The 18,081-nt window shown below is 39.2% G+C and overlaps 1 protein-coding gene across 4 annotated transcripts in view; it reads right to left on the reverse strand.

The window, feature by feature from the left end:
• MICU2 (mitochondrial calcium uptake 2) overlaps positions 1 to 18,081 on the reverse strand; it is a 537,628-nt gene that overhangs the window by 55,571 nt on the left and 463,976 nt on the right. For all 4 annotated transcript variants that reach the window (XM_029602536.1, XM_029602534.1, XM_029602535.1 and 1 more), the window contains exon 7: positions 17,848 to 17,913. In XM_029602536.1, the coding sequence (XP_029458396.1) occupies positions 17,848 to 17,913 (66 nt within the window). The remainder of the gene's footprint in view (positions 1 to 17,847; positions 17,914 to 18,081) is intronic.

The following is an 18,081-nucleotide window of genomic DNA, read 5'->3' on the forward strand; positions in this document are numbered from 1 at the left end:
CTGGGGAAGGACCATCCAGCCTGCGACGCGTTCTCCCTTCACTGGGGACAAGGTCTTATGTACACATACCCCCCTATCCTGCTCCTCTCGAAGACTCTGACAAAACTGCAAGAGGATGGGGAGACCTTGATCCTGGTGGCACCCTCCTGGCCAAGGCAGGTGTGGTTTCCTCTGCTCCAGGACCTCTCCATGAGCACACCGTTCCATTGGAAATGGCTCCCGACCTCCTTTCACAGAACCAGGGCACCCTGTGCCACCTGAACCTCCAAGCCCTGGCCCTCACGGCTGGATGTTGAGCGCGTGATGATCCAGCCCTTACAGCTCTTGATTGAGTCCCAGAAACCGTCTACCCAAAACTTTTACAGTTCAAAATGGAAGCGTTTCTCCACCTGCTGTGGCGGCGGCCACGGACTGGACCCTTTCTCCAGTCTGCTCCCCCGCCTGCTGGATTATCTTTGGCACCTGTCTGAGTCTGGCCTCCAAACCGCATTTTGATAAATCCACCCCTTTATTAGCTAAATTAATAGAGAAAACAGTACAGAAACAGCTAGCTGAACACCTAGACAATAATAACATACTATACCCTTCACAACACGGCTTCCGAAAACACTACAGCACTGAGACATTACTTCTCTCACTAACAGACACAATTGAAAAAACATTAAGTCTAGTTAACATGTACCTAGACATAATTAAACAACTAATAAACCAAATGGAACTGGTTATCAACATTGACAAAACTGAATTCCTTCACCTTGAGAGAAAACATACTGAAATCATTCAAACACCGATAACCCTAAGAAATAACCAGAAAATTGAGCTAGCCGAAAAGTAAGGAATCTGGGAGTAATAATGGACCCAGAAATCAACCTGAAGCAACATATATCTATAAAAGTAAGAGAAGGCCACACAAAACTGATGGTCCTCAGAAGATTGAAACCCATTACTCACACCCGCCCACTTCAGAATAGTATTGCAAACACTTATCTTTTCCAGCACTGACTACTGCAATGCACTCTTACTAGGACTCCCAAGCACATCGATAAGACCACTCCAGATACTTCAAAATACTGTAGCCAGAATACTGACGGGAAAAAAGAGGAGGGACCATATAACTGAAACTCTGGCAGACTTACATTGGTTGCCCATCGAATACAGGATAAAATACAAGGCCTTATGTACCATACACAAACTAATATATGATAAAGAAGCAGACTGGCTAAACACAGCCTTACGAGTACATGTTCCACAAAGAAACCTCTGCTCAGCAAGCAAAGCACTAGTAACAATCCCTTCAGTAAAGTCAGCAAAATTAACCCAAGTGAGAGAAAGGGCTTTATCATTGGCTGGGCCCATACTATGGAACACGATGCCCCCTGAACTCAGATTACAGACTAATCTCAAACCTTTCAAGAAAAATTTAAAAACATGGCTCTTTAAAAAAGCCTTCACTAAAGAGTCTGGAGGGTAGAGAATGAAAGTACAGGGTAATGCAGATGAGAATGAATTTACTCAATCCTACATTTAAGAAGTAATATCTCAAAGAGATAGTAACTCAATAATATACCTGGACTTGACCAACAATACTCAAATAATGATTTTATTTATGAAATTGTAACCGAACTTTATTGGCACCTGTTAGAATGTACGATAACCTACATTTACTTACCTTAGTCTATGTGCCTATTTGTAAACCGTTGCGATGGTATAGAAAAGTTTTTAAATAAATAAATAAATAAATAAATCCTTGGCCCAGGAGAGGTGGCTCTGTCAGCGGGTTCAGGAAACCGATGCTCAATTTTACGAGTGTCGGTTTTCCAAACAGCCATCGGTTAGGAAAACGAACACCGTTAAAATTGAGAGTCCGTTCTCCAGACCGGCTGGCACATTATTTATTTATTTATTTTTACATTTTTGGTTCCTCTGACTTAATATCACTAGGATATTAAGTCGGAGGATGCACAGAAAAGTAGCATTTTCTGTTTTTCTGTACACATTTTCAGGCTGCTCATAAAGTAATGTCTGCCCTTGGGCCGGCGTTATTTTATGAGCACAAAAATGTGCGGATTGGCTGCACACTTTACTTTCAGTATACCGGGTGACTAACTAATAGCCTCATCAACATGCATTTGCATGTGATGAGCGCTATTAGTTTCCAGGGGGTTTGGCTGTGTGTTTTCGACACGCTAAACCCCTTACAGTATAAGGGGCAATAGACGCCCATCGAAAACACGTGTCCAAACGCATGTTAAACAGTGCGCACGGCCGAGCGCACTTTATAGAACCAGCCCGATTCTATTTAAGTTGCAACCACATTTATTTAAGCATGTTTAATGCTGAAATGGAATGAGTTTTAAACTCATGCTTGAGTCAGTTAAATAAGAATGGTATTGCACAAGGAACAGTTTTAATTTATTTTGTGTGTATGCTAATATTTTCATTGAATCATATTTGGATATCTAACAATATATGGGCCTGATTTACTAAGGGTTTTTTTTCCAGGCACAGACAGGCCGAGGCAGCAATCTGGATGTTAAAACACTGTGCACTGAATTTTATTGCTCAGATTAAATTTTTTTAAACTCCAGATGCAGCAAGCATGCTAATGCATCAGGAATTTAAAAAGTGGGTTACCTGTAAAATGTGCATTCGGCACAAGCCGAATGCACATTTTAACTTGGGAAGGGGAAGGGGGTGGTGATGTCTCTGACAGACAGACTGGCTCTGGATAAGTGGTAACAGCTGCTGTCACTTAGCTGGATAAATACTGACTTATCCAACTATTTGGCGAGGTTCACTGCTATTTAACCGGATAAGTCAGTACTTACCTGGCTAAGAAGCAGCGAAATGCACCAGATAGCCAGATAAGTACTGAATTATTTGGCTAAGTGGCAGTGGCAAACCTTGACAGATTGCCAGATAGGTTAATACTTATCCGCAAAGTGTGTTTGACTTTTTCAATTTTTTTTTCAGTTTTTTAAGTGCGAGTGCAGTTGCACTGGAAACTTAACTTCAACTGAGACCCTGGTGCTAAGTTTCCAGTGCTAAGAAACTCCTGCCCAGGCCAACACAACTTTTTGCATCGTGGAGTAATGCTTAATGCCGTCATATGCAAATAATTTCAAGTAGCAGTCTCAATTTAGAACACTCATATAGAGGTCGATTTTAAAAGCATTGCTTGTGCTAAAATGCCCACATATGTGAGCATCTGGGCTGTGTGTGAGCAACGTGGATTTTAAAAGCCAAGATTTATGTGAGTATATGTGCACGATTTAAAATTCAAGTGTATTTCCATGCATCAATATGTGCATGAAGGGTGCACATGTGCTCATTTTAAAATTAGCCTGTGTTTGAGCAAAAAACTTTTTGCTGCATCAGCGGTAAAGTTTATGCTCACAAAATGAGCATTCAAATTCAGGCAAAGCTGTGCAGTGGCCAGAACGCACCTTTCTGGATCAGCCTGAGAATGGGGAAAAGCCTTAGTAATTTGGACCCATTGTCTACTGCAATTATTATGTCATATCGATTACAACAGTCAGTTGGGTACAGCATGAAGTTCTGAGGATGATGCATTTCAGATATTCTGAAAAATGCAGAGTTGCTTACCTGTATAACAGTTGTTCTCCAAGGACAGCAGGATGTTAGTTCTCACACATGGGTGACATCCGATGGAGCTCAGCATGGATGTTCCTGGCAGAGGTGCGCACTAGGTCTGAGGTCGCATCCGTGAGGACTGTTACCGCAGGTTCCATTGTCTCAACAGGTGTGGTTGCGTCTCTGGAGAGGAGCAAGCAAGAATGTGCCACCACGGCACAACAGGAGGCGATCTGAAGAGTATTTGCTGCTACATCAAAGGACTGTTTAAGGATGGATTCCAGTCATCTGTCTTGGGCATCCTTTAGTGGCACTCCTCCCTCGACGGGAATGGTTGTGCACTTGGAGGTTGCACAGACCATGGCATCCACCTTTGGGAACCGCAGGAGTTCCTTAGCTGTGGGTTCCAAGGGATATAGGGCTTCTAGGGCCCATCCTCCTTTGAAGCTGGCCTATGGGGCATTCCATTCCAGGTCAATCAGTTGCTGTACCTCTTGCAACATTGGAAAATAGCATGAGGCCTGACGGAGGGAGACCAAGATGGGGTTTATCTTTGGTTCCGCTGTGGTGTCTGTGCCTGGAATGTCCAGCGTCTTCAGGGTCTGGGACACGAGAGCTGGTAACTCGTCTTTGGAGAAGAATCACAGCATGGTTTGGTATGGTTCCATCCCTGGGGGGATTTCTCCTTCCTCCAGGGAGTCAGCCTAGTCCTCCGAGGTGTCTGTATCCCAGGTAGGGAGGCTCTTACTTAGGAAGGGCATGTCTCGATGGGCCGAGAGGGGCTTGGGACGTCTTGCGTTTCTGGTGGTGACTGGGACTGGGTCACAGTCAATACTGAGTGCGCTTGGACAAAGGTTTGTAGCCTTTTGAAGAAATCCACCCAGGAAAAGTCCCTGGGTCCATGTTGATTCCAGGGGGGCGATACAGTGGAGGCCCTGTGTAGGAGCTGAACTGGAGATACAGAGGTCCGGGGTATTATCATTAGTGGATCTAGATCCCTCTACTGGCTGTGAGGGACCTTGCTTTGGTTCCCCCTGAGCCTCTTCGCACTGCTGGCATAGGGAGGAGGCCACTTCTGGTTGCGCAGCTCTCAGGTGGCAGGCTGGGAAGAGGACTTGTCGCTTGGCCTTCTTGGCAGGCGGTACCATGGTTTTGTGCTCGTGGTGAGCTTCAAAACTCGCCTGTGTGCGTATGAATGCGCACCGGGAGGCTTGGTTGAGCGCTCCGGGTGCGCCGAAGATGTGCGTGCGGAATGCCAAAAGATGTGCGTGCAGGCCACTACTTGTGCACCTGGCTGTGATGTGCGCACCGCTGTGCACACAGCAATATTGTGCGCTCGGGCGTTTATGCGTGTCGCTGTGTGCACGGTACAGGTGTGCGCACGGCTCAGTTGAGCGGACAATACGGCGGTCAAGGGGGGGAAATGGTGCCGACGACCACGCAGACAAGATGTCAACCTCCTCGGAGTGTCTCCACGTGTGTGGACCCTCGCACCGGATCGGGGTCTAGCCCAGACAGGGTTGCTCAACACGATGTAACAGATGCCGGAACAGATGTAACGATCTGTGCGGCAAATTGAGCCTCGGAGACCGGAGACTTTAAGAGAGGTTTCTACCTTACCTGGTTTCGGCGTTTCCCGGTCTCGTGCCGGGCGGTCTCCGGCTGCGGGGGGGAGAGGGAATTACTTTCACTGCCGCGCTCGATTCTGCATCCACTGCCTTTCAGCCACCCTGGGGGCTAAGTCCACGCCGGGAGCCGGCTACCGGACCAAGGCTTGCCTCTGAGGAATCTCAGAAATCACCTCAGGAATTCTCGACTGGGGGAGGGACCCTTCGGTATCACCGCAGGAGAACGGGGCTCGTCTTGTAGAGGTAAGTTTTCTTTCTTCTTTGTTTTAAAATTTCTAACACTATTCTAGTGTGTCCCTATCTGCTTAGGAGACAGAGAAATACTGAAGAGCTAAGCTTCCTGCACGGGTATATGTAGGCTGATGTCAGCTTTGAAATCTGATTCCGTCTCCCATCTGCTATCAGGAGTACACTATACCCATTGGTCCTGAGTCCATCTGGCTACATGCTAGGAAATACTATGTTTCTGGGCTATCATTATGTCAGAATCTTTAAAGCAAGTGAGGCACCAAATAACATTCCAATGTTTCCTTAAAATGTTACCGATATGGCGAGACTTATTGGTAAAAGAAAGCAGACAAACACTTTTATTTATTTATTTATTTAATTTAAAAACTTTTCTATACCGTTGCCAAGTTAAATACCATCACAACGGTTTACATGTAGGCACATATTTAATGTAGGTAAAAGTGTACTATAGTACATTCTAACAGGTGCCGTCAAAGATTCGGTTACAATATATCATTAGACACTGTCATTTAGTGAAGTAGTTCATGACCAATTGTACCAAGGTACTTACACGGGTAGTTTTATCACACCTAGTATTATAGTTATGCTTATTGTGGTGTAGAGTTCATAGACTAATCTACTGTAGAGTTCTAAGTACTGTGTGTCGGTGCCTTTCTGTCTTTTCCTGAATAATTTCTCTCTATTCTCTCATCTCTTTGTAAAATGCTTGTTTAAAAAGCCATGTTTTTAAACTTTTCTTGAATGCCTTGAGATCACTTTGTAGTCTGATCTCTGGAGGCATTGTGTTCCAGATTATGGGTCCTGCTAGTGATAGGGCTCTTTCTCTCACTTGTGTCAGTCTTGCTGTTTTAACTGATGGAATGGTTAGGAGTGCTTTATTTGCTGATCGGAGGTTCCTGTGTGGAGTGTGTACCCGTAATGCTGTGTTCAGCCAATCTGATTTCTCATCATAAATTAGTTTGTGAATGATACATAGAGTTTTGTATTTAATTCTGTGTTCAATTGGTAGCCAATGTAACTCTCCTAGGGTTTCAGTTATATGATCCCTCCCTTCTTTTTCCGGTTAGTATTCGAGCTGCTGTGTTCTGAAGTATTTGCAGGGGTCTTAATGTCGTATTATTTATTTATTTATTTAAAGCTTTTCTATACCGACATTCATGATGCAATCATATCATGCCGGTTTACAGATAACAGGGGGTGCAATAACCAAGAACTTTTAACCAGTGCCGAGGAAGTAAAAAGTTACAATATAACAAGGTAGTTGAAACTGGGGGAGGAAGGAGACAGGAATAGACAAGAATTATATAAACTTTACAGAGCTAGATTATTTACATTGTGCAGTAATGTCTCTTTAAGGATACTATTTACATAGTGCAGTAGGGTATCTCAATTGTGCATTAAGGTCTCTCAGTGGATGTTGCTGTAGGGTCTCTCCCTGTCGTAGGATCTCTTCCCTGGCTATTAGACTCGGGAAAGGCTTGTTTAAATAGCCAGGTCTTAAGCCTTTTTCTAAATGTTAATAGGCAAGGTTCAAGTCTGAGATCTGGTGGTAAGGAATTCCAAAGAGCGGGGCCCGCAGTAGAAAAGGCCCGGTCTCTGAGTGTTATATGGTGTGTAGTTTTAGTTGGGGGAACAGTTAGCGAACCTTTGTATGCTTCTCTGATGGGTCTGGATGATGTGTGTAGTCTGAGGGGGATTTGGAGGTTGAGAGGGGCTTGGGAGTGGATTGATTTATGGATGATAGTGAAGGACTTGTGTAGGATTCTGTAGTGTATTGGCAGCCAGTGTAGATTAATTAGAATGGGAGAGATGTTTTAGGTAGTCCTAGCATAAGGGCACTGCAGTAGTCCGTGCTGGAGAAAATTAGTGCCTGTAGAATTGTTCGGAAGTCATTTTGAGTTAGTAGTGGTTTAAGTTTTCTGAGTACCATGAGCTTTGCAAACCTTCCTTTACTTTTAGTGATATGTGTTGTTTCAGATTGATTTCAGGATCTATAATTATTCCCAGGTTACGTACTTTTCCAGTTAGTTCAATTTTCTGGTTGTCTTTGAGTGTTATTGAGGTTTGACTGATTTCAGAATTTTTTCGTTCTAAGTGTAGAAATTCTGTTTTATCAATATTAATTACAAGTTCCATTTGTGTCAGTAGTTGTTTTATAATGCTTAGGTACATGTTGGCTAGGTTTAATGTTTTCTCTAAAGTGTCCTCTATGGGTAGAATTAGTTGGATGTCGTCGGTATAAATGTAGTGTATAATTCCTAGCCCTGCAAGTAAGTGGCATAATGGCAGCATGTATATGTTAAAAAGGGTCGCTGATAGGGCTGATCCCTGTGGAACTCCTGTTTTGAGATTAATTTTTTCTGATAATGTGTTGTTGATCTGAACTTGGAAAAGCCTGTTTTTTAGATATGAACTGAACCATTTTAATGTTAGACCGTGTAATCCGATTTCCTCCAGTCTATTTAGTAGTATTTTATGGTTTACTGTGTCAAAGGCTGCCGATAGGTCAAGCATTAGTAGAATGTAGTGTTTACCACTATCAAAGCTTCTTACAATGTTATTTTTGATTCTCTCTTTTTTTAGGTTGTAGTAACTCTGTTCTATCTTTCCTTATTGCACGTTCATAGGCACTATCCACAAATCTTTCCAGATAATTCTTTTCAATAAATCTTGACTTCATTTCAATAGCTCTCTCACAGAATGCTTCTTCATTCGTGCAAAGCCTCAAAGTCTCAAAAACTGTGAATACGGCAAGTTAATAACTAAACACCTTTTGTGACAACTATTATAATCGAGTAATTTGTTTGTGTCAGTAGGTTTGCGGTAAATATCAGTAATGAATGTACCTTGTGTAAAAGTGATCTGTATATCCAAAAATGGTATTGTATGTTAATCAAAACTGAGAGTATATTTGAGATTGGAGTCAAGATTATTGAACCAAGTATAAAATGAATTCAATCTATCAATGTCACCTTTCCAAATAATCAAAATATCATCAATATATCTTCGCCAAAGTAGAATATTTTCAGAATAATCATTTTGTGCAAGAAATCTTTCCTCAGAATTACCTACATACAAATTCGCAATAGAAGGTACCATTGCAGCATTCACTGCTACACCTTTAGACTGATTGTAAATAGTATTTTCAAATTGAAAGAAATATTTTGTTAAGTCAATCTTGGCGAGATCTAAGATAAACCAAGTCGGGATATGAGTGTGCGTACTTCTATATTGGAGAGATGTTTTTATAATTTCAAATGCATCATCCTGTGGAATATTTGTGTACAGTGATTCAATATCTAATGTTGCAAATATGATTTCTTCATCAATATAACTAAAATCTTTCAACATAGTGATAACATGTGCGGAATCTCTAATGTACGACGGGATACTGATGACAAGGGGTCTAAGGAACTGATCAAATATAGACAAGGGTTCAAGGAATGAACCTATAGCTGAAATGATTGGTCTCCAGGGAGGGGATGTGAGGGATTTATGAATCTTGGGAAGTATATAAATCGTTGGCATAATGGGAAAGGGACCCGTAAGAAAGTCAAACTCTTTATTGGTGATGGACTGAGTGGTTTGAGCGATTGAAAGAAGCAAGTCAACTTCAGTTTTAATATCTTTTGTAGGATCATGATTAAGTTTGATGTAAAAGGTGTTATCTGAGAGTTGTTTGATAATTTAATCCATATATTTTGTTTTGTCCATAACAACTGTACCCCCCTTGTCTGCTGGTTTAATGACAATGCTATTATCTCGTTTCAGTGTTTCAATAGCATTTCTTTCATTTCTACTGATATTTGAGAAAGTGGGGCAGTTATTTTCCTTTTCTAGACTAATTAAATCTCTTAACACTAGAGTTTCCAAAGTATGTAAGATCGGATCTGTCACTCCAGGGGGACCCATTTGCTGGTTCATTTTATGATTGATAGATCTAGTGTAAATTTGTTGTAGTCTGAAAAATAGTTAATAATTTTAAATTTCCTAGTGAATTTCAATAAATCCACCCTAGTCCTAAAAGTATTGTACTGTGGTGTTGGAACAAATGATATGCCTTTATTCAAGATGGAAGTCTCATGAACTCTTAGATCAAGTGAAGAGATATTAATGCAATTATGCAATGATTGACACTGAATCAATGGTAGAGATTGTTGAAACCTCTGCCTCTTATTCTGCCTCTTCCTCTATGATTCGTGGACTCTTTCCTCCATATTTCTTTTAGCTGAAAAACCTGCTGCTGTCCGAGCTTATGATTTTGGTGGGGAGGATTAGGAGAGGTATGAATGGATGCAGTGGAAAATAGAGATGCTGAAGCATCTATATGTTCATTTGAACTGCTACGCACTCTCTTAGTATGTCTTTCATGCGTGGGGCTTTGAAAAAGTGGATTGCCATTCGATGTACTAGGCTGCCTAGATATAATGGCTTTTTCTTTTTATTAATACTATGATAATCTCTCTGATTTTTATTTGTATGATGCCACGGATAAATAGTGATTTTTATAATCCATTTCATCTCTTTTAAATTTATCAAATTTATATGATTTTAACATTCTAGTAAAGTTATCTAAGTTCTTTTTATAATCATTGAAAATAATATCAAAACACACATCATTTGATTCAAATATTCAATATTTTTATGTTGTATGACTAGGTTCTTCTTCTTTCTTCTTCAATGTCTTAATAATGAGGATCATTGTATAAAGAAGACTTAGAATTCATGAAAATATGGGAAGCTATACTCAACAAATGTTCTTTAGATTTAATTCCATAAACAATACAAAAGTCTCACCTTAGGAGAATAAATGAAAACTATTTTGTCTCTGGCTGAAATAGTTATTTCATTTAAAAGGATGCAGGGTGTTACAGAACTTATAACACCCTGCTATGCTATTGTGTCAGTGGAGGGTGTTTGTATTACTGTTAAAGAGATGACAACAGAATTTGAATATTCATTTTTGCATGATGAGTAATAAGGGGAAGTTCCTAATTCTGCTCTGCACCCATTATTAGGGGAGTTTCTGTGAACATGGAATTTTACAGTGCTGTGGGTGGAGAGTGTGGTATAGGGAGGGAGTTTGGGTCGCTGGCTGTTACTGTGATGACACCAGAATTTCAATATATTCTTTTGTATGATGTGAAGAAAGGGGAAGCTCCTCATTCTGCTCTTCTGTGTTGACATTAACCAAACATGGCACCTCCTCTTTTAGCTATGGTGTCATTCAAGATGGCTGTCCCCTTTTAGCCATGATGTCATATAAGATGGCCATCTCCAGAGCAGCAAAGATGGCTGCCCCATGGGCAAAAAGGGGCATGGCTGGGGCGGAGCTAGATTGATTATCAACAAAGGGGCAGAGCTAGGGCAGAGAAAGAGGTGGGACTTAACCCAGTAGTGCATGTTGATTGGCTGGGCAGGGTCATTGGGTGAGGCTTAACCCAGAAGTAAACGCTGATTGGCTGAGTTGCATGGAAATGGACAGGGCTTAAACCAGACATGGGCATAGCCACCTTTTAAAACAAAGTTTTTAAATTTGCGTACCCAATAACTACTCTCATCTAGGATAAGGAGGAATACAAAATTTATATATATACAAGTATATCTTGCAGTGAAACTGTGATTGCTAATTTCAATTCATATAAACTGGGACTAACTCAAATATGAGGAAAGAGATTAAAAATGTGTTTGTTTTTTTACCAGGCCATTTTCTCCTGCTCCTTTTGGGCTTTCAGCTCAGTTAGAATCAGGACCAGGATCTGGTTCCATGAGCATTTATTTACAGCTACCAGGAATATTTTTGCCTGTTTTATATTCCTTTCTAATTTACTTAATCCAGTCACTGCAATGACAGTCCTCAGCTGGGGCCCCTGCACCAAGGCTCTTTCAGAAACTCTCCAATCATGGGCTCTAAATTCAGCTAGCATGTATGAAAGTTTGAAGATACTACACACAATTAGATAGCTTTTCTGTAATTACTACTATAAGTGAATTCACACATCTTGCCACTGCGACTGCCCCCTCTTCTTTCAAACATGCTGTGATCACTTCAGTCATCAAAAAAACCCTTCACTGGACCCTTCCTGCCCTGTGAACTATCGCCCCATTTCTCACCTCCCTTTTGCATCCAAACTATATGAATGTATCATTCATCTCTACTGTCTTGAGTTCCTTTTGTTTCAAGTAATTCTGGATCCACTCCAGTCTGGCTTTCTTCCTTTACATTCCACAGAAATTGTTCTCGCCAGTGACTGCTTGGTGACTAAATCCATGGCATACCAGGTGAAATGTTTGTAGATTTGGCTGCAAGAATTGCCCCAATCAATTATGCAAGTTTTATCTTATGAAAATAGAGTCTCACAGGTATCCTAATGTTGACGGAGAGTAAGGAAAAGTCCCAATATATTAAATGGCTTTTATAAAGCAGATGCAATACAACTGAAGGTAAACAAAAAAGGGTTCATTATATCATATACTGTATATCCAAAGAAAGGTACCCCAAGTGTCTCAAGTCACACACTTGCTAAACAATACTTCAAAAAAAAGTTTCCAATATCCATAACATTTACAATATTAAATGGATGACATAATTTTGTATAGTTATACAAAATCGAGTGTTAATCATGCATATAAGAGAGCCTTGTATGTGAATAGGCAAATCTATTATTGAAATTGAACCATTCTTCTGTTTCTCGAATGGTCTGTGCCATTCCATTTTTGTCTAGGACTACTTCTATTAAGTATATTATTCTTAAGCATTGGCACATATTGTCCTCATTGGGGCTATTAAAGAGAACAAAATATTTGCAGTGAAAAAGGGCAGGAACTTGAGGACCTGTTTGATTTCATACTATGAGCCTAGGATTTAGGATGCTCAAGAATGTGGTCAATTTTCATGTAATGAGTGTTCAGTACGTTGTCATATACTTCGGATCAGAAGTTTTGGCCATCCATGTTTGAAATTCCCACATGCTTTACTGGGCAGCTTCACTTGTAAGACTGCTAGTATAGTACATATGATTGTATGTCCGTGTCAGCTCATTTATATTGGACTGACCAAACATGAGATCTAGACTCAGATCATAGAACATAGAAGCTGCATATGGCTGAAGAAAGAGGCTGCACCCTTAGTAGCACATTGGGAGAGGGAGCACCACACGGTGTAAGATCTTTAATTTTTTTGTGCTGACTCAGGTTACATTGTCAACGGGAACAATGATTCATTTTTCAATGGAAAAATCAGCCCCTAAAGGATGAAATGCCAATACAGAATGGTCAGTAAGCTTATAATCGATTGCCTATATTGATTTTTTCATATAGACATGTATTTTATTTATATGCTCATGTAGATAATATGAAAATGTATTCATGGAATAGAGAGGATAGGATTATTGATTGTGTTTTGGCACAGGCATTATTTGTAATTAGTCAGTTTAGCCATGTGGTTTTGGCTGATGAGACATTTAAACTGTAGAATGTAATTAATTATGCAGGTATGTCAGTAAGCTGCATGTTTCAGTTAACAGATGCTGTAAGATGTTCTGAAAGGTAAGAATGGATTCTATCTTCTTGTTTTCAGTGGGGCATTTGCAAGATATATCACTAATACTTATGAGAGGTTTGTTTATGTTTGGTTTAGATATTATGTTGGCATGCAAGTTTAAAAGTGAATTATACAGTGGAAACCCTAAATTTGCAATTTAGCAGCATGGACTGTGGAAGTGCAATTTGAAACTGCCACCATGTTGGAGCTTTAGGATTAACTTATTTTGCTTTGAATAAGTAAGAGATGGATGACTAATGTGTTATTTATATGTGAGTGGTTGACTGATATGTAGAGGTATTGTTGATTGTTTTGTTTTTTAGATCATTGCCGATGTAGTAAAAATCATACTTATTGGAAAGCAACATTATGGAAGCCCATTATGGGTGAAACGAGGGTCCCTTGTGGGGAATGGGAAGAGACTGCCATTAGGAACAGGCTGTCGAGACTTTGAAGCGATTGTCTAAGAAGATGATATCTCTCTTTTTCATTAGAAGATGCCAAGATTAAATTGTGTTGTGATTAATCAGGCAATGTTTTGGGAATAGACCTGCAATGGAAACAAGCTGTTGAGACTCTGAATTGACTGTCTAAGAGGATATTACATTTCTCTTTCTTCAGAAGATGTTGAGATTATATTGTGATGAGATCAATAAGGTAATGGTTTAGGTGGTATATGGGTGAATGTTAGGTAGTAATAAGGAAATGTTTTAGGGAGTATTTGTGTGAATGTCAGGAATATTTAGTTAATGTGTGGATGTATATATATATATATATATATATATATATACACACCATATGGTTGAATGGGAGTAATGAGTGTAGATAGATTGAGTATCATTGCATTATGTAATACATTGTTAAAGGCCAAACTTCTTCTTGTTTTGAATTCACTGTGGATCTTATGACATATTAAGCTAGAGTAGATACTGTCATTGTAAGTATGCTTTTAAATATTTGTAGAAACTTTGCAGTATTATTTCAAGATTCTTAAACTATAACAACTGTATTTGTACAAAATTATGTCATCCATTTAATATTGTTACAAATGTTATGAATACTGTTACTTTTTTTTTTTTTTTTTTTAAGATTTGTAATAGCAAGAGTGTGTGACTTGATTCACTTAGGATTCCTTTCCTTTGGATGTACATTTTAAATAGCAGGAGCATGACAAATTTTAGACTTTTGCTGCTTTCAACATCCTAAAATTAGGTTGAAAATAAGTTGAAAGTGATTTTTACCTTTGCAAAAATCTGGGAATTTGAGTGAAAATCAGTTTAACCTGACAAAGAAGTACCCTAACTATAGGAAAAGTAAAGAAATGGATAATGTAAACAATAACTAAATAATCATATTACACAACCCAACCATCTGACTTTCCTTAGGAAAAGCATTGGACAATGTGATTATTTAGTTAATCTTCACATTATCCAACTCCACACTTTACTACATCATATGCATTTTATAAAAATTTTACTAAACATATCAAATAGGACCAAAAACAATATAAAGGGTTAGAAGCACTCAAACTATTATAAAAAGTTGTATTATTTTTCAGGTTTTATAAATTACATTATACACTTTCCTCCTGAAGTCAGAAAGACAGTAAACTGTTAGATTTAAAAATAATTTACACGCATAAATCTGCTTTTGAAAATTATCAGGGAATAGCAAATGTGGAACACGATTTAATGTGTTCTTTTCCCTAAATTAGTAAGAGAAATTCTGGAGGGTGGAGCTAGGGTAGGGAAAACATTTATGCCCATACTTGTGATGTTTGCAAGTATGTACTGTATGTAAATGTCCATTTGCTAGCAGGTATAATTTGCTGCATGCATGTCCCCACACAAAATAGCAGTACTAGGACATTTTCAAAGCAGAATTACATGCAGACGTTAGCCCTCTGTGGCTGCTAAAAATTACCCTCTAAAAGAACTGTAGACTATGAATGGTGAGAACACAGGGTCAAAATAGAAAAAAAAAAAAAAAGATCAGTAGGAGTGGAGATGTTAAGAGTATGAGGGAGGAAGATAAAAGGAGGCACAAAACTGAAAACAATGATAGGCAAAAAGATGAAATATATATGACAGAACACTAACACTTCATCTAATAGCCCTCAGCAAGCTTATTTTCATTTATTTTAAACCTCTGTTTACTTTTAACAGACTTCTAAAAAGGAGCATTTCAACAGCAATGTCAACTAGCTGAAATGTACTGTCATGCATGTAGTAAACCTGGCAAATATTTTAAACAAACATTTTACAGTCTTGTTTCCTTCCTTGGGGCATGAATGAGTCACAATGTTAAAGCCAAAAACCAGAAAACTACAAAATAGAACCAGCACTGCAAATTTTCTAGACATATAGCAGACATTTTCTGCAACTTCCATGACGTTTCTGTGCATTTGATACCAGGAAGGGATGTATATGATGTTAAACATGAGGCTATAAAATAATTGCCACTGTCAAGTCTAAGTTCCTCAAAAAATGCTTAAAATTTTACTCTGCTCCTGCACAAAAAAAGAAAATGCTCTGCAATCAAGAGTACAAGAACTTTCAAGACTTAACAGCTCCCCGTTCTTCAGATGGGAAGGGACATCTAAAGAAGGGACCTGTGCAATCTCAAAACCTCATGTACATCATCATCTATTTTGTTGGCCCTATAAAACGGTATTATAGCCTACTAAGATTGAAATTTTAAGGAAAATGTGCCTCATATTTCACCAGAATGAGACCTTTATATTAAGAACATAAGAAAATGCCATACTGGGTCAGACCAAGGGTCCATCAAGCCCAGCATCCTGTTTCCAACAGTGGCCAATCCAGGCCACAAGAACCTGGCAAGTACCCAAAAACTAAGTCTATTCCATGTAACCATTGCTAATGGCAGTGGCTATTCTCTAAGTGAACTTAATAGCAGGTAATGGACTTCTCCTCCAAGAACTTATCCAATCCTTTTTTAAACACAGCTATACTAACTGCACTAACCACATCCTCTGGCAACAAATTTCAGAGTTTAATTGTGCGCTGAGTAAAAAAGAACTTTATCCGATTAGTTTTAAATGTGCCCCATGCTAACTTCATGGAGTGCCCCCTAGTCTTTCTATTATCCGAAAGAGTAAATAACCGATTCACATCTACCCGTTCTAGACCTCTCATAATTTTAAACATCTCTGTCATATCCCCCCCTCAGCTGTCTCTTCTCCAAGCTGAAAAGTCCTAACCTCTTTAGTCTTTCCTCTTAGGGGAGCTGTTCTATTCCCCTTATCATTTTGGTAGCCCTTCTCTGTACCTTCTCCATCGCAATTATATCTTTTTTGAGATGCGGCGATCAGAATTGTACACAGTATTCAAGGTGCGGTCTCACCATGGAGCGATACAGAGGCATTATGACATTTTCCGTTTTATTCACCATTCCCCAACATTCTGTTTGCTTTTTTGACTTCCGCAGCACACTGAACCGACGATTTCAATGTGTTATCCACTATGACACCTAGATCTCATTCTTGGGTTGTAGCACCTAATATGGAACCCAACATTGTGTAATTATAGCAGGGGTTATTTTTCCCTATATGCATCACCTTGCACTTATCCACATTAAATTTCATCTGCCATTTGGATGCCCAATTTTCCAGTCTCACAAGGTCTTCCTGCAATTTATCACAATCTGCTTGTGATTTAACTACTCTGAACAATTTTGTCTCATCTGCAAATTTGATTATGTCACTCGTCGTATTTCTTTCCAGATCATTTATAAATATATTGAAAAGTAAGGGTCCCAATACAGATCCCTGAGGTACTCCACTGCCCATTCCCTTCCACTGAGAAAATTGTCCATTTAATCCTACTCTCTGTCTCCTGTCTTTTAGCCAGTTTGTAATCCACGAAAGGACATCGCCACCAATCCCATGACTTTTTACTTTTCCTAGAAGCCTCTCATGAGGAACTTTGTCAAATGCCTTCTGAAAATCCAAGTACAGCACACCTACTGGTTCACCTTTATCCACATGTTTATTAACTCCTTCAAAAAAGTGAATCAGATTTGTGAGGCAAGACTTGCACTGGGTAAAGCCATGCTAACTTTGTTCCATTAAACCATGTCTTTCTATATGTTCTGTGATTTTGATGTTTAGAACACTTTTCACTATTTTTCCTGGCACTGAAGTCAGGCTAACCGGTCTGTAGTTTCCCGGATCGCCCCTGGAGCCCTTTTTAAATATTGGGGTTACATTTGCTATCCTCCAGTCTTCAGGTACAATGGATGATTTTAATGATAGGTTACAAATTTTTACTAATAGGTCTGAAATTTCATTTTTTAGTTCCTTCAGAACTCTGGGGTGTATACCATCCGGTCCAGGTGATTTATTACTCTTCAGTTTGTCAATCAGGCCTACCACATCTTCTAGGTTCACCGTGATTTGATTCAGTCCATCTGAATCATTACCCCTGAAAACCTTCTACCAGCATAAGATTAAGCTATGATTTACAAATTTGTATTTTCTCAGTTTACCAATTAAAAATCACTTATTTTAGACATTGAGATGCAATACATAGAAGACGTTAGTATTTAGAATTATTCTCTCAAGAGCCAGTATCATTAGGCTATATCTTTGAACTGACTGCTGAAGCCAGTTCCTGAAAGAACCACTGTGTGTTTTGTATTCCCAACACTTTTTGTCACTGGAGAGCCACTTTCAGATACCAATTTCAACATGAATGAGTTTAGCTACAAGTTCTGCAAAATGTAGTATATTAACTTTCATTCAAAGACTAAAAAAACACAGTGCACACAGACTTATATGACAAAAAGTTTTAAGCTCCTGAACAGTCTTACCTGGGAATCTATTAAACTTGCTGCAGCTTTGTCCAAGTCATCTTTGTGCCCAAGGATCTTCTGCAGCTACATTTTCATAAAAATAAAATAAAACAACAATAAAAAAAAAAACAGATAAGGTTTATAAGTGTATTTTTCTGAAACTCTATTTCATCTATTATACTAAATTGCAACATTGTTAACCAGATTTGAACAAAGACTTGATTAGATGCAAAAGCCAACATCATAATCAGA

Source organism: Rhinatrema bivittatum, chromosome 5 (assembly GCF_901001135.1).
Source record: "Rhinatrema bivittatum chromosome 5, aRhiBiv1.1, whole genome shotgun sequence".
Lineage (NCBI taxonomy): Eukaryota > Metazoa > Chordata > Amphibia > Gymnophiona > Rhinatrematidae > Rhinatrema > Rhinatrema bivittatum.